The 24,473-nt window shown below is 40.4% G+C and overlaps 1 protein-coding gene across 1 annotated transcript in view; it reads right to left on the bottom strand.

Annotated features, from left to right (window-relative positions):
- Positions 1 to 24,089, bottom strand: part of PCSK5 (proprotein convertase subtilisin/kexin type 5) — a 609,050-nt gene extending 584,961 nt beyond the window's left edge. The window contains exons 1-2 of the mRNA XM_069085345.1: positions 23,906 to 24,089; positions 23,627 to 23,652 (exon numbers count right to left, since the gene is read on the bottom strand). Of these exons, the coding sequence (XP_068941446.1) occupies positions 23,627 to 23,652; positions 23,906 to 24,089 (210 nt within the window). The remainder of the gene's footprint in view (positions 1 to 23,626; positions 23,653 to 23,905) is intronic.
- Between the last annotated feature and the right edge of the window lie 384 nt (positions 24,090 to 24,473).

Here is a 24,473-nt window from a genome sequence, read left to right as displayed (position 1 = left end):
TAGTAATGCAGTTTAACCAGCTGACTGGAGATGAATGCTGCTCTGATGGGTAAGAGTATAGTTATTATAACATGGGCATTTAGTTGTTAAGAGGTGATTAATCCCAGATCTTCACCACATCACTCCACCCCCACCCCAATATCCCTTCATGACTATGTCCTTTCAGGAAAGAGTTCAGTTGTTCAGGGTGATAGAAAGAGATATTCGTGCTTTAGCCACCAGAGTGATGATTTACTTGATCCACATGAACTGTTGCTATGGTGGAATATGACCCACCTCTCAGACTTTGTACTGTGTCCTTGCTCTTAACAAACCAATTTCATGAAGGATGGATAGAAGTCAGATTTAGTCAGAAGCAGAAACGTAGATGGGGAAGAAATCTCTGGAACTGTGCTTCTCTCCTAAAATTCACACAAAGGGGAGAGGGAGGGAAAGGAGAGGGGGAGGGAGATGGGGAAGGAGAGGGGAGGGAGAGGGGGGAAGAGAGGGAGGTGGGAAAGGAGGAGAGGGAGAGGGAAAAAGAGGGGAAGAAAGAGAAGGGAAGAGGGAAAGAGAAAGGGAGGGGGAGAGAGGGAGAGGGAGGCAGAAAGGAGAAGGAAAGGGAGAGTGGGAGAGAGATGGGGAATGAATGAGGAAGGGAAGGGGGAAGAGAGGGAGATGGGAAGAAGAAGGAAAGAGAGAAGAGGAGGGATAGGAAAAGAGAGGGTGAGAGGGGGGGAAAGAAAGGGAGAAGGGAAAGGAAAGGGAAAGGGAGGGGAGAGAAAGGGAGAGGGAGGAAGGAAGTGGAGGAAGAGGGAGAATGGGAGGGAGATGGAGGAGAGAGGAAGGGAGAAGAGGAAGGGAAAAGAAAGGGGGGAAGGAGAAGGAGAGGGAGAAGGGCAGGGAGAGGGAAAGGGAGGGGAGGGGAGAGGGGGAAAGGGAGAGAGTAAGGGAGGAAAAGGAAGAAAGGGTGAGGGAGAGGAAGAGAGAGAAGGAGAGAAAAAGGAAAAGTAGGAAGGAGAGAGGGAGGAGGAGGGGTAGATGGCAAGAGAGTTCATTCTGCAAAATATCCCCCAAAGAAATATGTAGAACTTAAAGAATTTGAGATCCATTTCTGGAGAAACTCTTGCATCCTTCTGAGTCCAGAAATAATGAATAGAAAGGCATATAACTACAGAGAGCCAAGATTTATTGAAATATTTCTTTCACTTTAAAAAAAAATCTGCATATTGTTATATTGTACCAACAAGTATTGGCAGCATCCTGACTCTGCTACTCACTCCCTACAAGGACAACATGTATATGGTCCTTACTACCAACGTTCCAGGTCCTCTGCTAAGCACTTTACCAGTATTACCTCATCTTATCCTCACAACAACCCTGGAATGAAGGTGGCATTGTTATCTCCATTTTATAGATGAGAAAACTGAGGCAAACAGAGGTTAAGTGACTTGCCCAGAGTCACACAGCTTGGAAAGCTCTGAGGCATCTGAAGTATCTGAACTCTAGTCTTCCGACTCTAGGCCAATCACCCTATCCACTGTACAACTTAGCTGCCCAGCAAGTCTCTTTCTAGGCACAGTTACCTTATCTGAAAAATAACACTGGATGACCTCTAAGTTCATGTAGGGTCATGAACCCTATGTAGGTGGTGTAGTGGATAAAGAGCCAGACCTAGAATAAGGTCAGAACTTAGTTCAAATACTGCCTCAGACACATACTAGCTGTGTGACCCTGGGCAAGTCACTTCACCCTGTTTACCTCAGTTTCCTTATCTGTTAAATGAGCTGGAGAAGGAAATGGCACAAACCACTCCAGTACCTTTGCCAAGAAAATCCCACATAGGGTCATGAAGAGTCAAACATGACTGAAAACAACTAAACAACAAAGTTCACACAGAGTTCCAAATGTATGATTCTATTACAAGGAAAGTAATTTTCTCTGTCTTTTTTAGGAGTTAGAGATTGGACCTATAGCTTCAATGGTATCAGGAGCTCCCAAATGAGAAAACTCCCTGTTCCAATGCAATTCAGTACCTTCTCTTCAATTTACAGCCTTAGAATTTTCCCCGGGGCACTAAGAGGTTAAGTGCTTTATCCAGGGTCACAAAGATATTATGAGTCCAAAGTAGGACTGCAACCAAGGTGTTGCTGGTTTTAAGGCTGATTTCCACCCACATTGCCAGGATTCCCTTTAATAGACATAGCTGGACATTACTGAAGGTAGGCAGAGTTCAAGTGCACATTTCTACTATATTTTACCTCAAATACTAATTAATAAAAGTTTAGAATAAAGACTCTTCCTCTTTCCTGGTAATGAGGACACCCAGTTCTAACAAAAGGGCAAAAGTCAGTACATAAAAAGAATACTAGATGCAGAAGGATTCAAGCAATAAATTTTATGCAATGCTGCCGTACTGTCACAATTCAAAACCCTTTATGATCATGCTAAGCAAATCCATCCAGGGGAGTTAATAATTAGTTAAAATCTGTTACAAGTTAGTGATGCACAGACAGTCATTCAAGACTCATGATTAGACAAGTTCATGACACAATTATACAGATTATATAGAGTTCATGGGAACTTTTTTGTTTTTCTCCTTTTATTCTGTTTATAGAAAAGCTTTTAAAAAGCAAACTGCTTACAAATGGGAGGATCCTACTTTAATAAAAGGTACAAAAATATCTGCATAAGTGGAAGAAAAATGCTCCTTAAGAAGCCCAAAATTTCCAATTAAAAGCTTGGAGTGTGTTACCAGAATTTTCATTTCTAATTTTTTGTGTACTTTTGTACCTATTTTAAGTATCTGGTGATACTATTGGTCACATTTATTTATAGAAAGTCATATTTTACAGCCTCTGTTATAGGAAAGGCATGGGGTAGTTCGATAGAGGGTTGACCTTGGAATCAGGAATAGATGGGATCAAGGTCCACTTCTGACACATAGCGGCTGGGTGACCCCAGGCAAGTCTCTGAATCTCTCAGCACCCCAAGTGACTCTCTCAGACTATTAGGCAAGAATGTACATGAGCAGAATGACTTTCCTCATCAGGAATTCCTGTACCAGGTTCAGTTCCTTGCTATACCATGTTAATTAAATCAAAGTGATAGCTGAGATATAACATTCAAAGTCTAACAACTGTCTAAGTGTTAAGATCTAGATGTAAATCCCTAACCAAACCCAGACTGACCTGCTTATTTTCATAGGAAGGCAAAAGTCTTAGGAATGATTAAGAAACTGTATGTTACAGAAGAAAAGATTCCTCACTAGCTCAGGAATCAGAGGTTATGGGTTTGATTCCTGAATGAAGTCTAACTCTGCTACTAGCTAGCTGTGAGATCTTCTGAAGGTTGGGCAATCTCAGTTACCCAGGGTTTCCAGTGTGGCATATGGGGAAAGCACAAATCCCAAAAATAAAGTAGCATTCAATGTTTCAAGGATGAATACTTATTTATTATGTATATATGCAGCAGAAGGAAGGGAATGAGTGAGGGAAGAAAGAAAGAGGGAAGGGGAAGGGGAGGGAAGGAGGAGGGACAGAGGAAGGAAGAGAGACAAGAAGGAAAGAAGGAAGGAAAGGGTGAGGGAGGGAGGAGGGGTAGAGAGGAAGAGAAGAGAAAGGGAGAAAAGGAGGAAGAAAGAAACCTCAATCTGTCTAAGACTGAACTCAACAAAATGAACTGAGTATTGAAGGGCTAAGTTTTCACATGAATACCTATACCTAGGAAAGTCAAGAGACCAGGAGAGGAGGGCCAGAGAGAGTTGAATTCCCAAATTAGGATAATGTTATATTTTTGTTTGAGGGGTGGCAAGTATTCTTACCTCTGAGACTTAAAATCAGCTGTGTGATTATGTGTAAGTCAACTAACCTCTCTGAATATCAATTTCCTGATTTATAAAAATGGGGAATAGTATCATATGGCTTCTGAGATACTTTCCAGCTCTAAATCTGAGTCTGTGAGCCTTCGAGTTCCAAAAAAACTTGAACCCTTGAAAAAATTGTGGGTTAAGAAAAAGTAAAGAAGTCCATGAGCCTAACTATTGGAATTTTGTTCTACACTGAGTAGTAGGAAGGGAAGCACTTCGTTTTCAGGTTAATTCTATGAGCAGAATCCGGAGAGTCCTGAGATCCAGGGAGCTGCCAGGAGGACAGACTTGACTTGGTGCTGAGGGGGAGCCTGGGGCCAGAGAGAAAGGAGGTTTACTTCCCAGGAACCAAGGAAGCTGAAATAAGTAAATCTTCTTTTTATGGAGGTAGAGTTTGGCAAGTTAGGAAGGGGAACTGGAAAGTACTGCAAACTCTAGTCTATGTGAATTCACATTACCTGCTAAACTGAGAAAGTGATTATGTATAATTTACTTATGACACTCCTTGTAGTCTATTCTCCAAGAGTTCTCTCTATAACAACAGAGTTTGTACAATCAAAACAGCTGACTAGTTTGGTGGTACGGCATAAGGAATAGTGCAATGAATCATGGAAGAAGAAATAAAAGGATGAAAGTTATGATTTCAAGGGTATCCTTTTGAGAGAAGCAACCTTTATTTCTTAGGTGGTCATGATGGAAAATTAAGCATTAGTATTTCTAGTTGACCATCATCTTGCCACAACAGCTAATAATTAGAGTTTTAAGCTTTACAAATTGCTAAAGTTTTTTAACTCCCCATAAGAAAACTGAGGCATAATGAGTTGTCCAAGGTCCCCATAACTAAGGTGAGAGAGCCAGGAACTGAACACATCTCCTGGCTCCAAGTGCTGTCCTTTCCACACATGCAATTACCTGTATCTACCTAAGAGGAAACATAAAATAGTGAATAGTCACCCTCAAGGATAGTCAGCCTTAATGAGACCTCAGTTCAGGTTCTGCAATATACCCTGACTATGTAACCCTGGCCCAAGTCACCTAAACTCTTCGTGCCTCAGGAAACTCTCTAAGACTATAAATCAGTGCCATGCATTGGTAGAGGGTATTTCTTTATTAGAAGTTGCCTACAGCCATAAAATCAGTAACAGGTCCAGAATAGATCTTTATTTCTATCTGTATATGTCTCTATATATCTATATCATCTATCTTTATGTCTGTTTACATATGGATATTCCACAAGAATCTAAAATTAGCAAAATTTTAATGTCTCAGATAGTATGAAAGTATAGTTTACTGAATATCCTGACTCAAATCTTCCTCTGCTATTTTCTAGCTGTGAGATCTTCTGAAGGTCAGGCAATGTCTCAGTTACTGCAGCTTTCTAGTGCAGCATATGCTGAAGAAATAAATCATAAATATAAAGCACCCAACATTGTACAGGTGGGCATTTATTTATCATGTACATATGTAGAGGAAGGAAAGAAGGAAGGGAGGGAGGAAGGAAGGAAGGAAGGAATATGGAAGGAAGGAAGAAAGGAAGGAAGGAAAGAAGGAAGGAAGGAAGGAAGGAAGGAAGGAAGGAAGGAAGGAAGGAAGGAAGGGGGAAGGAAGCCTTCTGTAATAACATAGGTATTTTATATACATCAGAGGTGTGCTGGTAAAGGTTTAACCATCACCTCTCCGTGGGGGTAGGGTGTTCATGACACACAAATTGAATCCACATTAATTTTTTTAATAGGACAATATCAGACAAAAGTTCAGTAGTTAGGCTCATGCTCTTCCTTGCTCTTTCTCAACCCACATTTTTTCAAGGGTAAAAGTTTCTTCAGAATTCAAAGGCTCACAGACTCAGATTTAGAGCCAGGAGGGTCCTTGGAATCTCTCAAATTCAACTCCCCATTTTCTCCAGTACCTTCTTAAATCTAGAGACAATCAACAAAACAAGAGATCAAGCCTCCACGTGTAACATTTGCTGATTTCTGAGATGTAAATGCTCACACTGAAAATGTAACAATTGGCTCTCATAAGCTAGTTAGAGCTGGCACTAGCACACCCCTATAATAAGATAGAGATTAGTAAAACAGCCGCTATCTGCATTGGTAGAGGAAGTTTCCTCTTATAGATTAAAAATTAGTCTAGAAATAAAGACACATATAGTGTGTATATGTGTGCATGTGTATACATATGTAGAAGAATATACACACATGTCCACATAATATATGTATATGTGTGAATGCATATATGTGTGTGTACATGCATATGTATATAAATATATTCATACATATATATACCCATATAGGGAGGGATTATAACTGCATTTATCCCTATTTAAATTAGTAGCTCATCATTTGGGGATGCAAAAGTACTATTTGAGCAAACTATGCTCCCAGTGAATTGAGTTTCCTTTTAGGAAATTTCATTGCCCTATCCTTATTTTTTTAAACCCTAACATGTATGTATGTATGTATGTATGTATGTATGTATCTATCTATCTATCTATCTATCTCTGTATGTATATATGTAGATAAAGAAAGAAAGAAAGAAAGAAAGAAAGAAAGAAAGAAAGAAAGAAAGAAAGAAAGAAAAACTGAAATTTTAGGAAATTCTGTTGCCCTATCCTTATTTTTTCAACTCAAATATGTATGTATGCACATATGTGCATATGTATGTATATATGCACACATGTATATACCGTGTTTCCCCGATAATAAGACACTGTCTTATTAAATTTTTTTGGAAAGAAAAACCCCAGAGGGCTTATTTTCAGGGGAGGGCTTATGTTGTCCTGCCTCAGCTCTCCTCCGCGGCACTGCTCTCAATGGCACCAGCAAGCAAATCACTGGGGAAGAACAGGATGACGCGCTCACTGCTGCAGCTCTGATTGGATGCAGTTTGGAGCGCGGTGTGCGTTTCCCGGGGGGGGGGGGGGGGGACAGTGCATACAGAGGGTACCGTAATGTAGTAGCGCAGGGGATCACCTTCACTACAGTAGCAATCTCAATAGGGCTTATTTTCGGGGGAGGGCTTATTTTAGAGGAATCTTACACAGTAAGGAGAGGGCTTATTTTCGGGATAGATCTTATCGGGGAAACACGGTATGTACACATATAGTAGGTATATAATATATAATGTGTGTACATATATCCACATATAAAATATCTGTTTTAACAAACCTAGATCAACCCATGTAAACTATGTAACCACACGTATTTGAGAAATTGAAAATCAAAATCTGACTAATCCCAGAGTCTTATGGGATAAAATTTACATGCTGGAGTATAACATTTCAAACATTCACAATAGGCTTAATTTCATACTATTTAGCATCTATGATGGCACAGTATGTGACTTCCATAATATTTCTTACATTTATGTAGCACTTTGATTCCATAATGAAGTGATTTCAACTTTTAACTGACAACAAATCTGGAAACCAAATGCCTTCTTAGTGCTGTTCTGTCATGTCAGTAAGGGAAATCTGCCACTTTGACTTCATTTCAAATACATAATTTCGAAGATAACCTTTCACATCTCAAATACACCCAGCATGTTCATAACAAATAAATCACTGAACTTATATACACACCTGTGTTACTCTAGGCATGAAACTAAAAGATGAATGCCCACAAGTTGAACATAAGATCTAACTAAACTTTTGAATAATGAAAGTCACTTTTTAGAAACTTTAAAAAGTTAGGGTCAACCCAGAAGTCAGCACCAACCCAGGATGCGACCTAACAGAAAGTAATTTTTTTTTCTGTAGGCAAGGGAGGATTGCCCTTGGGGAGTTTACAATCTATTTCAATACATACATCCATATGAGAAAACAAAACAGTATATAGTCCAGTGCTCCATTGTGTGGTACTTATCTCTGGGCATGCTCTATCCTATCAAAAGAATGTAAGCTCCTTGAAAACAGGGACTACGGTTATCTATTCCTTCTACAACGTGACTTTCCCCATTGAGGTTTTGATATATCACAGGTCAGCATAAGAAATCAAGCGCAAAGTTTTTGGAGAGTTTTTGTGGAAGCTGCAGACAACACGGAAGAAGTTATTTTTCATACAATACTTTTACTTAACATTGACCTACATGTAGCTTATGACCAAATATTTAACCCAAATTTTACAATAAGGTACTGTAAACACTCCATGAAAGAAAAAGAAAAAAAATCAGACCCTCTCTAGTATGACAGAAAGGCCAAAAAATTTTATACAGATTTTTCTAGATTATGGGGGTATTGTGCCACTCACCCTCACCATGTGGAAGGGATATTTGTATCCCCAAGTGCCTAGCACAAAGGCATTTTTAAATTGATTTGAATTCTCAGTAAACTAAGATCTTAAAAAAAAAAAAAACTGTATCTAATACATCGTTCTCATTTTGTTTTGGAATGAAAATCACCAAATTTTGGATCCTGAGTTCACAGGTGTAGCACTGGAAAGGACTTAATAGACCTTTCCAACCTGATTTTACAGGGTTAGATTAGATGGAAACCGAAGCCCAGTCTCAATGCATGTAAAGTCAATTCTGAGAGAGGAGAGGGTGAATACTGGGTTTATTCTCACTTAAATTGGTTACTCGTCATTTAGGGACGCAAAAGCCCTGCTCATGGCAACTATCCTCACAGACAACTGAGTTTCCTTTTAGGAAACTGGTCCCCTGCCCATATTTTTTAAACTTTAAAATAGCATCACCAAGTGGTATAACAGGTATATCAGAGAGAGGGACAACATCTAGCCCAGGGCATCACCTAATGCTTTTTTTCCCCTTCCTTCATCTTGTTCCACGTTGTCCAGGAGTTTATAAAGATCAGATTAGACAGTTCCTGTTGCTGAACCAAGGGTTCCCTCATGATAATTAGTTTCCACCTGACCCAAACTGATATGCTGAATCCACTCTCCCTCTATTCATTTTGGGTTTGGAGAACTGGTGACTTAAGACTCAGAACTGATAAGTGATGCAGGCAGGCAGGGAACAAGACCAAATTACTCAACTGAGAAAGTCTCCTCTTACTAATAAGTGGAGACCTTTTCCAATGCATAGGGTGTGACACTGCTTGACCATACTTGGATATTCCAGAGGCCATGTCTGAAGTGCTCGTGCTCATACCGGATTTAGACCTGGAAGGGACGTGAGTGATCTCCTATTTCAGACCCCTCATTTCATAGAGGAGGAACCTGAAGCACTGAGAAGTCAAACAACCAGCCCAAGGTCACATACAGTAAGTGATGGTCAGAATTCAAACTCAGATCCTCTGAATCAGAATCTAGTGGTCTTTCCGTAGCACTTTCTCCAATGAGCTTAACTTCTGCTCAGTATGGAATCTCCAGCATTGATCCATAGTGCAAAGACAATCACTGATGTCTCACACTTTCTCTGCTTTCATAGTAAGTCCGTCTAGTGGTGGTACCATAAGCCTTCTGAAAATGAATGAGATACCCCATATTCTTACTCTTTACATAAGCTAGTGATTACTTCACTGAGCTGAATCCTCATGCAGAATACGTATTGGCTATGATCTGAAGCTTTCCATTGATATGGATTGTCTCTTTTGGAGGACTCTATTCTTCCTCTTTCTCATCTAGCCCTACACTTAACCTCTTGCCTGAGGATGTTTTCCCCCAGATTTAGAACTGGAGGGAACTTTACAGGCCATGTAGTCCAATCCCATCATTTCCTATAGGAGGAAAATGGGACCCAGCAGCTTGAATGACTATTTGTCCAAGGCCACACCAGGAGTAAGTGTCAAACAGAGGTGTGACTAAAATCAAGGTGCTCTTGACCTCAAGTTGAGAGTTCTTTCTACCCCCTACCCATTGTCTGAAAGCTCCCTGGGGATCTTAGAAAAATTACTTATCATTCAGTGAGGTGAGGCTTGAATGATTGGTGGATGCAGTCATTCTGAATTCTGATTCTCATCTTAGGAATGTTCCTGTTCCTTAAGCTTACCTGGAGTGATCATGTAAGAGTCACAAGGTCTGATGTCACAAGGATAGAAGCAGTCTATTTTCTAAGAAGCCCTGGACTTTGGAATCTACTTATTAATGGAACAACTGGTTTATTGGGCTTTATGAGATATAATGTCGCATAACATACTTTAAAGACTTTCTATTTAAATGAGAGAAACCACCAGTAACACTCTCACCATCCCTTAAAATGACACAACAAATGTGGGATGAGCCATGGTTTGGTTTGGTTTGGTTTTATTTTACAGGGTTGCACCGTGTCCTGTCTTATTTTATGTTAATATGCTGCATTTACAAAGCAATTTTTCATTCAAATGCCAATATCTGGGAGAAAGGGGGCAGGGCATTACTTAAAAATATGCCACTACCCCTGTAAGGCAGATCAGCTCAAGGGATATTTAGGGCAAAGAAACTGAAGCACAGAGAGGCCATGACTTGCCCATAATTATAAGGCAATTTAGAGGCAATGGTAGGAAGAGAACAGAAACCAGATCACCCATTTTACTGTCTACTAACTGTTCTATACAATAATTTTTAGTCTTTTATATAGACTAGAAGCAAAAACAATGAGGTCATTAGGCATCCGGTGGTACAATGGATAGAGTACTGGGCCCAGAGTTTTAGGAAGACCTAAGTTCAAATTAGGCCTCAGAAATTTATTAACTGTGTGAACCTGGACAAGTCATTTAAGCTCTGTTTGCCTCAGTTTTCTCAACTGTAAAATGAGGACAATATGATTTCTGTGAGGATCAAATGAGATAATATTTGTAAAAAAAATTCTGGCCCATAATAAATGCTATATAAATGTTTATTCCTTTCCCTATAAACCCCACAACTAAATAAGCAATAAATTTTTACCTTAAATAAAGGTGATGTTAAATGGAAGAAGGGGGAAAGAGAACCCTTTTATTCTTCAAATAGCCAATGTTCCACTGACTAATAAGTACTAATCAAGTAAGATGATCCACAACCCCTTTCCAAAAATGTGACGAGTCTTTGCCGGGAGCTACTGTGTAATTATTTCTAAGTGAACTGAATTTTGGCTTCCCCTAGCATTGTGCCAGAAATTGAGAAATGGAATCCCATATAGTACAATAACTTGTTAAAACCCAACTAGAGGATGCCAAGGGTGAATACACTATGGGTTTCTAGACTTAATTGTTGTGGACATTTTCCTATAAGACCCCAGGTCCTTGGATTATTGTTCCTCTCTACATTGTACTCAGACTAATTCAACAATGGCCAATTTTATTCTTGTTGAGAAACTGCAGCTCTAGAAAACAAGGCTCAGGCATGGGGGAAAAAAAAGATATGGAGAGAGTCAGCATATTTTCACAGCTGTAAAAGCTTCTCATCTTAGGAAAAGGGGGGTGGGTGGAACCCATCAGTCCTTAAGCACTTATTACCCATGTATATATGGTCTAAGTAACACTCTGGCCATACTGGGAAAAGTATCAGTCCAAAGATTAGGTTTTTTTAAAATAAATATTCAACAGCTTCAGTCTTGACTTGAAAACCAAAGGGTATTTTCCTAAGACCAAACCAACTTCTGAGATGCCACACATGGCTGATTGAAGGCAAAACCTAAGAATGTTATAGGTCATTCAAGATATCCCTTTGATGCTAACATCAAATCAGCAAAAATATTGACATCAATGTTACTTGGATAGCAAGAGAATCTTGATAGATAAACATATATTTAATATAATACATACAGAATGGATAGACCCAGGAAGACCTACCTCTGACTCAAGAGAGCTATGTTGACTGGGTAGTTCATCTACCCTCTCAATACTCCAAGCAATTTTCTGAGACTAAAGGTGCAGATTAGTAGAGAGACTTTTCTCACTTAGGAATTCCCTGTACCAATGAAATCACACGTCTAGTTCCTAATATACAATATATATTAACATTAATATGATATGTGCATGTATATATGACATACATATCATACATTAATCGCACACATCATATATTAATATGATATATACGTATATCATATTAATATATACGCACATATACACCTATAATGTGCGTGTATATTTGCATTATGTGTGCTTATAGACTAACATGTATACACGTGCACAATGCACACATGTACACATATGTTTACACACAAACAGCATGACATAGTACACAGAAGTGGCTGGCTTTGAAGTCATGAAGACTTCTTACCTCTAACACATCCTAGTTTTTTGACCCTTTGCAAGTCAAACTATGAGTTCTCCAGGCAAGTCTGTGAACTCATAAATTGCAGAGACGATGCTGCATTAGTTGGTAGAAAGAGCTGCCTCACTCAAGAGCTCTGGCTTCTATCCTTATATTATAGACCAACCCATTTAGTTGATCAACCTAACATCGGAGGCCTAGGGCAAGTTGGGTGATTTGCCTAAAGTGCCAGGATATAATCTCACGTTCTCTGTCTGCAAAGCCTGCAAAAAACTCTTTCCTCTAGTCAAATAGGCAGGGCAAAAATAGGTACATACATGCCACTTCAAAGCATCTGTAGTCTCCCCACATCTTTCTGGACTTCACTTCCTTCCCCTCGTCCCGGTCCATCCACTTTCCTGTATGATCTTTCTTCTTCCATAACTAAACTCTTTGAAGATTAAGACTTTCTTATTGTTTATACTTGTATCTCTAGCATGTAGCATAGTGCCTTGCACATAGTAAATGTCAAATTAGTATTTTATCTATTTATCATATATTGGTAGATTTTTTTAAGTATATATTTACTATAGCTAGGTCTCAATTAGTATGAATAATGAATCTCCCCAAAGTGGTCCATGCATTATTCAAATTCACACTACATATTTCCATTGGACTGGAACCAATTACCATATCTTACATAATTATAATTGAATACTTATAATATAATATATATAATATGATATAATTATAATTTGAAAAGTGAGAATTTGAATGTATGGAACCACTTTGGGGAATTCATTATTCAAACTAATCAGGATCTAGCTACACTCATGGCAATAGCATTCTAGAATACAGGGAGAAATGTGGAACACATTACAACAATGGAAGAAAATATTAAATTGACAGTGAATACAAAACATTACAGAACCAAAGCATTTAAAAATCATATTTTAATCTACAACTCTAGTTTCAGGTATATATAAGGCTTTCCTCTAAGTTCTGGATTCTTTTCCTTCTTCAGTTTTGAGCCAAGTATTCAATGGAGGACCTGGGATAATTCAGTGGTGTTAGAGAAACTACCAGCAAAGCTACCATTACCTCAAAATAAAGTAGCAGGGGCGGCTAGGTGGTGTAGTGAATAGAGCACCGGCCCTGGAGTCAGGAGGACCTGGGTTTGGATCTGGCCTCAGACACTTAACTCAAAAAAATAGCCGTGTGACCTTGGGCAAGTCACATAACCCCAATAGCCCTCCCCCCCAAAAAAGCAAAAAAAAATGACACAAAATAAAGTAGCAAATCTGGTACGAATAATTGGGAAAGTATGTGCAAGGCCATGGTGGTGTAGTGGATTAAAGGCAGACCTGGGAGTTGGGGAGACCTGGATTCAAAGCTTGCCTCACTGGTGACTCTTTCCCCAAGTCCACCATATTAAGAAGGTCCCCAGCCATGGGTCACTCAGACTCATTTCTCAGGCTTTTTCCCACCTTCTACCATGTCCTAGCATTTACCAGTGCCCTGGTATTCCCTGGGGAAGTTCCATCCTCCACCATCAGCTTAGCTATATGTATTGTCTCCCTCTATTAGAATGTAGTATCCCCGAGTTTGTCTTGAGACTTGTCTATATGTGTATCCCCAATGCTTAGCATAATACCATGCATAGGTCACACATATAATAAGCATTTAATAAATGCTCTAGACTCTATCTGTCTCTGTCTCTCTATCTCTCTCTGTGTCTAGCTCTCTCTCTCTGTCTCTGTCTGTCTCTCTCTTTCTACCTCCCTCCTTCCCTCTCTCTTGGTGACTTGGGAAATTCTCTAAGGTTATCAATTACAGTGGAGGGCATACATCAGTGGAGGGAGTTTTCCCACCAGGAGTTTCCCACAAGGTTAAAATCATAGATGTCTACTATGACTTTGATGATGATGACAAAGGAAGGAGGAGGAGGAGGAAGAGGAAGAGAAAAGAAGGGAGGAGGCAGCAGCAAGATAGAACTAACAGCATTTAGAATTATTCTTTTAAAAGTCATTCAGTAAGTTGCTTAGTTCTGCTGACCTTTTCCTTCTCTCTTTTTTGTTCTTTACCATTAGAGACTGTTATCTGGGAAGGAGGAATACTTTATGAAATATAGATGATACTTAAAAAAAAGAAAACTTATGTAAGAGTTACAATTACACAGTTGGTAAGAACCCACTGATTACTGGGGACCCTTGGTTTTAATCACCAAGATAATTAAATTAAATAATGGTAGATAATTACCTTATCTCCAGTTTCTACACTCTCCACATTTACTTGGACTCCTTTAAAAGTCTTACCCTGGTCTTGCTGGACCAATCAGAGGATGATAATTTCTAATCTCAATGAAACCAAAAATACCCCACAATTCACTTGAATAAACTATATCTCAGCATCTCACACATAAATTGAATAAACTCTAAGTTATCTGGCATCCTATTAAAATGACATTTCCAAAAGAGATGAATGACAGCTCATCAAAGCAGTAGTAGTTTACAAATAAGGCTGATTATAGGATTTTTTTTTAAAGCAGGCACCAGAGTCAGCCTAGATGGTACAGTAGAGAGAGCACTGAACCTGGAATCAGGAAGACCTGAGTTCAAATCCAGCCTCAGGCACTTACTAGCTATATCCCCTAGAAAAGTTGCTTAATTTCTTTCTGCCTCCATTTCCTCATCTGTAAAATGGGCAATAATAATACCTACCTCCCCTTTAAAATGTTCTGCAAACCTTAAAGCATTATGTAAATGCTAGTGATGATCGTTATTATTTTTCGTTGTTGCTGTTCAGTCATTTTTCAGTTGTGACTGATTCTTTGTGACCTTATTTGGGGTTTTCTTAGCAAAGATCCGGGAGTGGTTTGCCATTTCCTTCTCCAGCTCGTTTTATAGATAAGGAAACCGAGGCAAACAGGGGAAAGTGACTTGCCCAGGATCACACAGCTAGTGAGTGTCTAAGGCTGAATTTGAACTCAGGAAGATAAGTGTTCCTGATTCTGAACCTAGTGTGCCACCTAGCTTCATCATCATCATCATCATCATTATTATTTCCAGGAAAAATTAATTATACTCATTTCTCACAGAAATGACCATACAGTGATGATCACATACAATGTAAGGTCTTAAAGTGTCAGGAGATCCAAAACCTACTTGTTCAGCAGATTTTCAATAAATTTAGTCTTTGGTGTATTTGACTGTGTTTTAATCCTTTGAAAATCCTTTGAAAAAGGTACGTAATTTTACCTAAATGATTATTCAAGTGCATGTATTTTTATACAAGTGAACAATAACTTCAAATACTAAAATATAAATTTATAAAGTATATGAAGTACACATTTCTGAAGAGTTCAAAATTCAAGATTCATTCTGATTCCACCCTACCATAGACATACACAGAGAAATGTTAATTCATATACTATCTTTACATAGTGTTTTTATTTTCCTTTTATCTTCGTAGTTACAGAAAGACTCTAATCAGCAAATCTTCCAGTGGGGAAAGGGCCCCCAAGGAGCTCTTCCTGACACAGCTCCCCTTTCACCATGACTCTGGATGGAAGTATGCGTAAGCAATTTACACTCTCAGAACCACCCAATCCTCACTCTACTGTCTAGCTTCTCCCCACTACCACCTCACTAATGAACATGAGTTTGGAGGTATCAAAACTAGCTTATCAGGGAAAAGTTGGGGACCCCTACTATTCTCAGTAATTCTAAATACCAGAACTATTTTTTACTAAATATTCTCTTTTTGAGGAAGGCAGTCAATGGCACACAAACCTAGCATTAATTAAATCTACTAGTGACAATGAGAGCTAAAACTATTGCTGGGCCTTAAAGCTAAACCAAATTGTAGTAACCTATTTCGATATTAGCAGATGAATATAATTATCAATCATCCAATCAGTCAGTAAGCATTTACTTAGCAGCTAGAATGCCAGGCACTGTGCTAAATGTAGAAGATACAAAGACAAAAGGAAAAAAAAATCCCTGCCACCAAGGAGGATGTATTCTGATGCAGAATGCAACATGTGCATATATAGGTATAAACAAGATGCCAGCAAAGAATATACAAGTTACCCTTAGAAGGAAAGGCAGACTGGGTCACCTGCCAAAGATGGTACTTGAGCTGAGTGTTGAAGGACACTAGGGATAAGTAGCAGAGGCAGAGATAGGGGATAGTGAATTCCAGGTATGGAAAGGAGCAAAATAGGAGATGGAGTTTCACGTGTGAGGAACGGGAAGTATAGCAGTTGGGTTAGAATGGAGGGAAGTGAGGTGTAAGAAGACTGGAATGGGAAGAAAGATCCAAGTTGTAAAGCACTTTCAGTGTCAAACAGAGGACCTTATGTTTGATTCTTGGGGCAATAGCAAGCCACTGGCATTTACTGAGTAGATGGGTGATATGGTTGGACGTGCAATTTAGAAAAATCAATCTGATAGCTTTGTAGAAGATGGACTAGAGAGGCGAAAGATTGAAGACAGTTAAAAATAATCATCTTATTAAACTCTTGAAAGTTTCCTATCAATGGAAAACAAGCCACCTACATTTCATATTCATTGTCTGTTCACTCAACAAATATTTACTAAGCACCTTTGATGTCTGAGGCCCTACATAAGGTCTTAAAGGGGATAGAAAACAAAAACTCAAGTCACTATTCTCATGGAGTTTACAATCTCATAGGGGAAATGACACACATACACACAAACACCCATAGCACAAAGTAGAATAAATGACCTCTAGTAGCCATATAAGATGAGTTGGCCTCAAAATTAAAAAAAAAAGTTGTAAGCCTATCAACAGTAGGTTATGTATTCTGAATTATTTTTTACTATTCATACATTTAGATTTGAGTTAACTCAAGAACTATCTTTCACTTTTTGTGGTACGGTTATTGATGAGGAATGGTTGGTTATAGCTACTATGTGGTCCAGGTCCATGGATGGTTTATCCTTTGCCTGATTTTTTTTTAATAGAGAAAGGAAGAGAAAGAAAGTAGAACTTATATTTGAATGGCTTATGATCAAACATTTGCCTCCTCCTCATTCATTATCTTAGTGCTTCCCAATATTTTTTTCAATATTTAATACGTACAAATATGCTAGGATAGGAGATACTTTGAATAGTAAATCAATTTCTCACCCCATCTCAAGGTACACATTAATTCAGCTATCTCTCCTGCAGTATTTTTCACCTGTAACCACATACACATTATTATAGGAACATGTACTATGCAAATTTGTCTTTCCTTCCTTCTCTCAGGGAAATAACATATCAATTGTACCCCAAGGCTAAAAAAATTGTCATTGGAGAGTAAGGAAATCCTATACATCTCCATATAGCAAAGGCTTCATACCAATATGCCTTGTTTCTCTATACACTGGTTAAGAAACTCTTTCAAATTTAACTCATGAACTCACCAAATAGCTATCATTAAAATGCTACCTCAGTGGTATACAGTATTAAATTCAAATACTAATTCAAATATCCAAGTTCATTATAATTACCACCACCAGCCCTCCCTCCCCCCCACAAGGAAAAATAATATAGCCACTCCCTGCTATAAACTGATTTACTGGGGAAAGCTGTTTATAAAACTATATTTTTACACATTATTTCTTCTTTTTAGTTCTAGCAAAATTACAGTCATCTTTCTAGGATTAAGATTCACCACTTCGGTGTTGTCCTTAATACTTTTATTTCCTTTACACATACCCCCCCATCCAATCAACTACCAAATGTTGTGTATTCTACCTGGCCACAGGTAGAATGGCCACAAACCTAGCTCAAGACCATCATCATTTTTCCCTTGAACTGTTACACTAGATTTTCAATTGGTCTCCTTGATTTTAATCTTTCCTGGTTTCCAATTAATCCTAAACACAGCTGTCAAAGTTATACCACATATGCAAAAGTATGACTATGTTACTTCTTTGCTCAAGAAGCCCCAATAGCTCCCTATGCCTCTTGGATCAAATACAAATTCCTCTGTTTTCCATTTAAAAAATTCTCAATCTGGCTCCAATTTATCTAAATTAATCTCACATTATTTCCCTTAACATACTCCACATTCCAGGCCAGCTTGTCTCTTTTTTCTTCCCTGTATAAACCATTCCATCTCCCACCTCTCTACTTTTGTATGTGCCATACCCAGAATGCATTTCCTCCTCACCTCTATCTCTTAGAATTCCTGGCTTCCTTCAAGACTTTTTGCAATGATCGCCTCCTGCACTCATGCTTCTTAATCCCCCAAGTTATTAGTGGTCACATACATACCCCCAAATTACTACTTACTTTGTACTGAATCCTATGTTTACATTTTATTTCCTCCCAATAGAATGTAAAATTCTTGAGGAGAGAGACTGTTTCATTCTAGCTTTATATCCCTAATAAAATGCCTAGTTCAGCTGGCTCAGTCATGTTGGACTCTTCAGGACTCAATTTGGGTTTTTTTTTCCGCTTTTTTTTTTTTTTTGGAGGGCAATTGGGGTTAAGTGACTTGCCCAAAGTAATTGTGTCGAGTGTCTGAGGCAGGATTTGAACTCAGGTCCTCCTGACTCCAGGATCAGTGCTCTATTCACTTCGCCACCTAGCCGCCCCTATTTGGGGTTTTCTTAGCAAAGATATTGTAGTGGTTTGTCATTTCCTTCTCTAGAATATTTTACAGATGAGGAAACTGAGGTAAACAGGGTTAAGTGACTTGGCACGGGTCACACAGCTAATTAGTGTCTGAGGTCAGATTTGAATTTAGGAAGATGAGTCTTCCTGACTGCAGGCCTCGTACTCTATCCACTAATACACAGAAGATACTTAATAAATGCTTTTAAAAAAAATGAATGGACAAATTGTTATATGGGTTATACTAAATACCAACCAAGTATCCATGAGGGTTTAGTGTTAATAGTTTGGAAAATAATATTAAATACTTGGAAAGACTGATGATTTTATCCTTGTGGCTGCTACTCCCACCAATGCAGAATGAAATTCCTCCCTATTTCCTGAGTTTGCATCATATAACAAACAAGAAGTTCCTTCCTAGGTCCTCCCTAGGCCTTTCTGTCTTGGTAGGACTTGTGTTCTATTGGAATAGCCTTGGAAAACCAAGAAATACATCCATGTCAAGATAAGGCATCATGTTAAGGTTTGGGTGGAGGACCATCATAGAACGAATATCTGTTCCATTTAAAGGCTCCAGCTAAAATGGCATACTAATTCTCCTCCCTAACCAACCTTTGACACTGATTCTCCCCCATCCTCTAGTAAAACAGACTCCAAGGTCTGTTTTCCTCTTTATTTCCTGCTTCCAGTTTAGCATCCTTTCTCCATATCAAAGAAATGTTTGATTCTGCTCACCTCTAGCTTTTCTATATCTTCTGGAGACCCCTGCTTAGTCTTGTTCCCCCTAAAGTTTCATCTCAAACCACTGCATATCTACTGCAGAAAGGGAACTCAGAAACCCTTTAGTCCAACCACTTCATTGTACAGATGAGGAAACTGAGGCCAATGGATGTTAAGTGACTAGTCCAAGGTCACAAAGGTGACCTTTTAAACTGTGATCTTTGCCTCCAATGTCAGTGCTTAATCCTCTGCAGCATGCTGCCTCCTAAATGAGTACTAAAGATTTTTTTTCTTTTGCCCACTGTTAATACAAATTTGGAATCAAGAACTACAAACTGATGAAGGAAAAGAAGTATAGCTATTTCTCTTTATGAGGAATCTGTCCATAATAAAGATCCTCAATGTTTGTGTGCAGTTTGTAACAGATTTGGTCTAAACAAAGATTCATGATTCCTCTTCAGAGGCAAAATATACAAATTAGACTTTCTACCCTCCCCCCAACTCTTTCATTCTCCTGGCCTGTAACTGGTTAGCTCAGTCAGTTGGAGTATTCTGCTAATGAGGTCAAAGTCCCTGGAGTTCTCTGCTCTTGGCAGCCTAGTGAATGCCTGCACAGGTCACAAGGGGATCCTCCAGGAGTGAGCTGTCCTTTTCCTTGAAGGGCAACAGACTCTATAGGTGAAATAGGGGATGTAAAAGTAAGAGTGTGATCTTGAACAAGCAAGTAAGCTAAGCACCCTGGGGCCTCAGTTTCCTTATGTGTAAAATGAAGGGTTTTAGATCATCTCTGCTTTGAGATCTGTGATCTAGCTGTCTTACGATCCTGTGAGGTAGTGGGAGGTGTCAGCCAATAACCAAAATGATCCTGCCAGCCCTTCTTTTAGAATTGAGAGGAACAAAGGCCTTCACATGGAAGCATTCTATTATTGAAAAATACAAATTGTAACCTTATATCCATAATGAGAGGAAAGCATAGATCCTCTTCATCTTTTCTTTTGAGAATGTTAAGCGCTTTGGGTCATCCCTGATTATCATCTTGATTTGCATAGCCTAGCTTTCTTCAAGCCCAGTTCTTAGTGAACATGCCTACCCAGATTCCCAAAGTGAAAAACAAGCCCCGAACTGTCTCTGAATAAGTCAAATACAGTTCCTAGCAGCCAAGTCTCACCTCCTGTAGCACAGATATTTTAGAGAAGGTTTCCAAAGCTGTGACTCTCCCCTGGTTATGCGGGGTCAACCCATACCTTTGAGACCACTTTCTTTTTTTTTTTTTAAGCAATTGGGGTTAAAGTAACTTGCTCAAGGTTACCGGCCAGTTATTTCTGGGTGTGGTGCTGAGTGTCTGAGCCCGGGATTCGATCTCCAGGTCGTCCCAACACTGGAGCCGGTGCTCTTACTTGCTGTGCTACCTGGCCGCCCCTCACAAATACTTTCAAAAGGACTCTAGCACAGCTTCAGAAAAAGCAAGGGGCCACGACACACACATGGTCCTACAAGCCAGGGCCATGATTCTAGGTGTTTGACCATGGTAAAAAAAAGGTCTCAATAAGACAGAGAAAGACAAGTCATTGTCCTTCACTGACCAAGAGGAAGTGACCGATCAACATGTTCTTATTTCTTCCTTGTATATTCGCAGATTAAAGCAAACACGAGACAAGAGTTAACCAAATGGAACTTACAAACTGGTCTTAGCTAGTTTTAAAAAATGGACTATCGATGTCTCATTTCAATAAAAGTAGCTGAAATTGCAAAGAAAAAGAGATAATAATAGCAGCTGCTAATTATAATAAGCACTTTAAGATCTGCAAAGTGCTTTGCATATATTATAAAGGAAAGCAATTTTCTTTTGCTAAGGTTATTTTATGTCTGCAACTTAATTACTTGCCTTACCTTGAACAACAAACAGTTGACTCGATTAAGGTAAATAAGTTAAAAAAAAAAAACAAATGGGTAAGTTCATGTTTTAAATGGGGGATCTCAACTAAATGAAAGCAAATGAAGGATGACTAAGAAGTACATTTGGCCCTGCCAAGGCAATGACACTGCATGTGTGAACTGATTTTACTACCCAAGTGACTACTAAGATAGTGTTACACTCCTTTGATCTGTTGAGGAAATGATTTACACTGTAAGTACAGCTGAATTTTTTCCAATTCCTATTGCATCAGTTCCAGGGGGTCCCATCCACAACCTCAAAGGCTCTGAACTTTGTAATTAGCACTGTCAAAGCTACTGGAAATGATGTTTTTGAGAAAATGGTCATGGTGTTAGTTACCCTCTACTCAGCACTTCTTTGTTTTTAAGAGAAGCATTTGAAAAGCCATGACCATAGCAGAGATCTTCATTTTAAGGCTCTTTGTAAAAGCCAGGAAAGTTAGTGTGAAATAGCAATGTACATATATTTATTTGAGAAAGAGGGATTTGGTGACGCTTTCTTCCACTTGCCGTGCCAAGGTGCAGCAGAACTCCAGTCCCGTCTAAGTAACTGTCTGTGACTGGATCCAGCAGGCCCCAGGTGTTTCCTCAGCTTGCTATTCTTGAAGCTGCTTAGATCCAAGTATTTTCTCACTCCCTTTGGATCTAGAAAGGATCCAGGTGCTTTTGAACTAAACATCTGTAGAATTAGAGCAAGCCAGGTGTTTCCTTACAGGTCGAGCAGGGATGGAGCAATGCCTGTCCAGGATTCAAGGAAACCTAGTATATCCCTCCCTCCACTTAACTGATGGATGAACAGATTAACAGACTGACTGAAAGATGTGTCTCTGGGAAGTTAAATCTATACTGGGCAATGAAACTGCTAAATTCAATGTTAATCTCCATAGACCAATGCTGTCACTTGTTTGGCTTTAGCACTCCTGTGAGTGCATCTCAAGGCGGTAAAGAAGTGAATTCCAGAGAAAGAGAAAGATCCCAGAGTCAAGCTCTTTAGGCAAGCTGCCTAAATGAACAACTTATTCAGATTAGAAACACTTCCTTGGCTTCCTTCCTTCCTTCCTTCCTTCCTTCCTTCCTTCCTTCCTTCCTTCCTTCCTTCCTTCCTTCCTTCCTTCCTTCCTTCCTTCCTTCCTTCCCCCCACGCACTTTTCTTCCCAAATTCTGCACTTCTGTGTTTCTCCAAAGGACCTGCTCCACAGTGGGACTTTTCAGGAGCGCTGCTGCTGCTGCTGCTGCTGCCGCCGCCGCCGCCGCCGCTGCCTCTGCTGCAGACCGGTCAGTGCAAGTAGGACAGAGCCTTGCACAGGCGAGCTGGGGCACAAAGAGCGTGACCTCTCCGCACCGCCTCCTCCTCTGGCCTCGGTTAAGGATGCGAGCCAAACTAGCGGGATAGAAACTCCCTCCCCCTTCCCTCCCTTCTTCTCCGCCACCCTGGCAGGGGCTGCGGCGGCGGCGGCAGCCTTGCTCGCAGCAGAAGCCTCAGCCGGTCAGCCAGCCAGCCAGCCCAAACCCCACGTTTTTGTTTTTGTTTTGTTTTTTTGCCCAGTGCCAAGCGTAACCAACCTCCTCCAATCTCGTTGTTCGGTCACAAGTGGCTTTGTGAGATAGCAGTCCCAGGTTCTCATTGCCTGGAAATAGCATAAACGGCTTACGGATGTGCAACCGGGAGACTTTCTAAGAAACCCTGTGTTCTGTGGATCTCTTTATCAAGGCAGCAGCAGCAGCACCCTTTCGCCCCTCAGATCCGGCGCCCCTCACCTCCCATAGTCCCCGAGGCCAAGCCACAAGAACACGTAGGTTGTGCTGACGGGCGAGGGGGAGGGGGGGAAGGGAGAGTCCCAGAGAGAGAGGCCTGAGGGGCTCCTATTCCACTTGGAATCTTCTCCCACCTCCACCCCCCCTTTCAGCGCCAGGAGAACGCGTACGTGTCTGGGGAGACGTGTTTCATTTCTGGGAGTAGTTTCCCCCAGCTCCTCCCAATTCATTCGGTTTCTTGTTTTCGTTTGTGTAGATTTGGTTTGGTTTGAGGGTTGGGATGAAGGGGTGAAGAACAACACGGGAAAGATAAGGAGATGAATGGAGATGAATGGAGATCAATTATCCCTGAGTTACCTGAGGCGGGGATGGGGACTGGGAAAAGGGGCGCACGTAAATTTCACGTAATGCAGGACTTTAGCTAGGCTTCCTTGTTCTGCTTCCAATCATCCATCCCCACAGAATCACCTCATTTTATCTATATTTTTAAATGACAGGACAGCTTGGGGTGGGGGGGAGGGGAGGTGAAGGGAACGTAATTTGTGCCTGTGAATGGTATAACTATCATTAAAAAAAATAAAATGAACACAATGAAAATAACTGAGATTGAGTAATATCTTTTTACCTGCTGCACTCTGACCTCAGTCCGCCCTTCCTATCCGGCACCGGTTTCTTAATCTTAGGTTCTAGTCCTGACACCAGATGCAAAACCTTCCCAGACAAGAACCCGAAGGCAGGTCTTAAAGCAGAAGTTTCCAGCCTCCACCTCCCATTACCACCCGCTACATCTAGGCTCTCCGGTTCACTTCCACTCCTCCAGAGAGAAGGGAAGAAGAGGAGCAAGCTCTCTTCCCAAATATGCAACAGGGTTTCCACCAAGGGAAAGCCCTCTTCCAGCACACACCCCTCCCGTCCCCTTCTCCTCCTCCACTCTCCACTCCAAACGCCCTTCTCTTCTGCGCTCCACTGTGTTCAGTCTCTAGACTCGGAAACTTCTTTTCTAGTCTCAAGTCGGTGCTATTCAATTTAAGCTCTTCTCTGTCTGACCCCTCCGACGCGTCAACAAATGACTTATTTCTAGACACCATCCCCTCCAATAATTCACACACTCACACACACACACACACACATACACAAGGAGGAATGTGCAGAAGACCAGAGTTGAAGGAAAGCACCACCCCCTCCCCGCCTGCCCCGAACCACTTGCAAAGAAGCTCCAGAATTGTGTGTAGTGTGTGGCATGCGTATGAGTTCAGTGGGTGTCCCAAGATCGCACGAGGGAGTGGGGTGGGGGGTGGGGGGACGACCGGGAAAGGCAAGCAGCAGCACATCTGGAGGTAGGGGAAGTGGGAGGCTAGGGGGCGGGGAAGTGAGCCACTAGCTCAGCTTCGTTCACCGGGGTCCGCTGCCAGTTATCTCCACCGCTGAGGCTCCAGCGGGAGGCGGGATGGGAAAGTTTCAAAGAGTCCAGG

Source organism: Petaurus breviceps, unplaced genomic scaffold (genome assembly GCF_028583685.1).
Source record: "Petaurus breviceps papuanus isolate PSGF00001 unplaced genomic scaffold, PetGlider_PUasm1.0 175, whole genome shotgun sequence".
Lineage (NCBI taxonomy): Eukaryota > Metazoa > Chordata > Mammalia > Diprotodontia > Petauridae > Petaurus > Petaurus breviceps.
The sequence above is the reverse complement of the archived record's forward strand: the minus strand, read 5'-3'. Positions and strand labels throughout refer to the sequence as shown.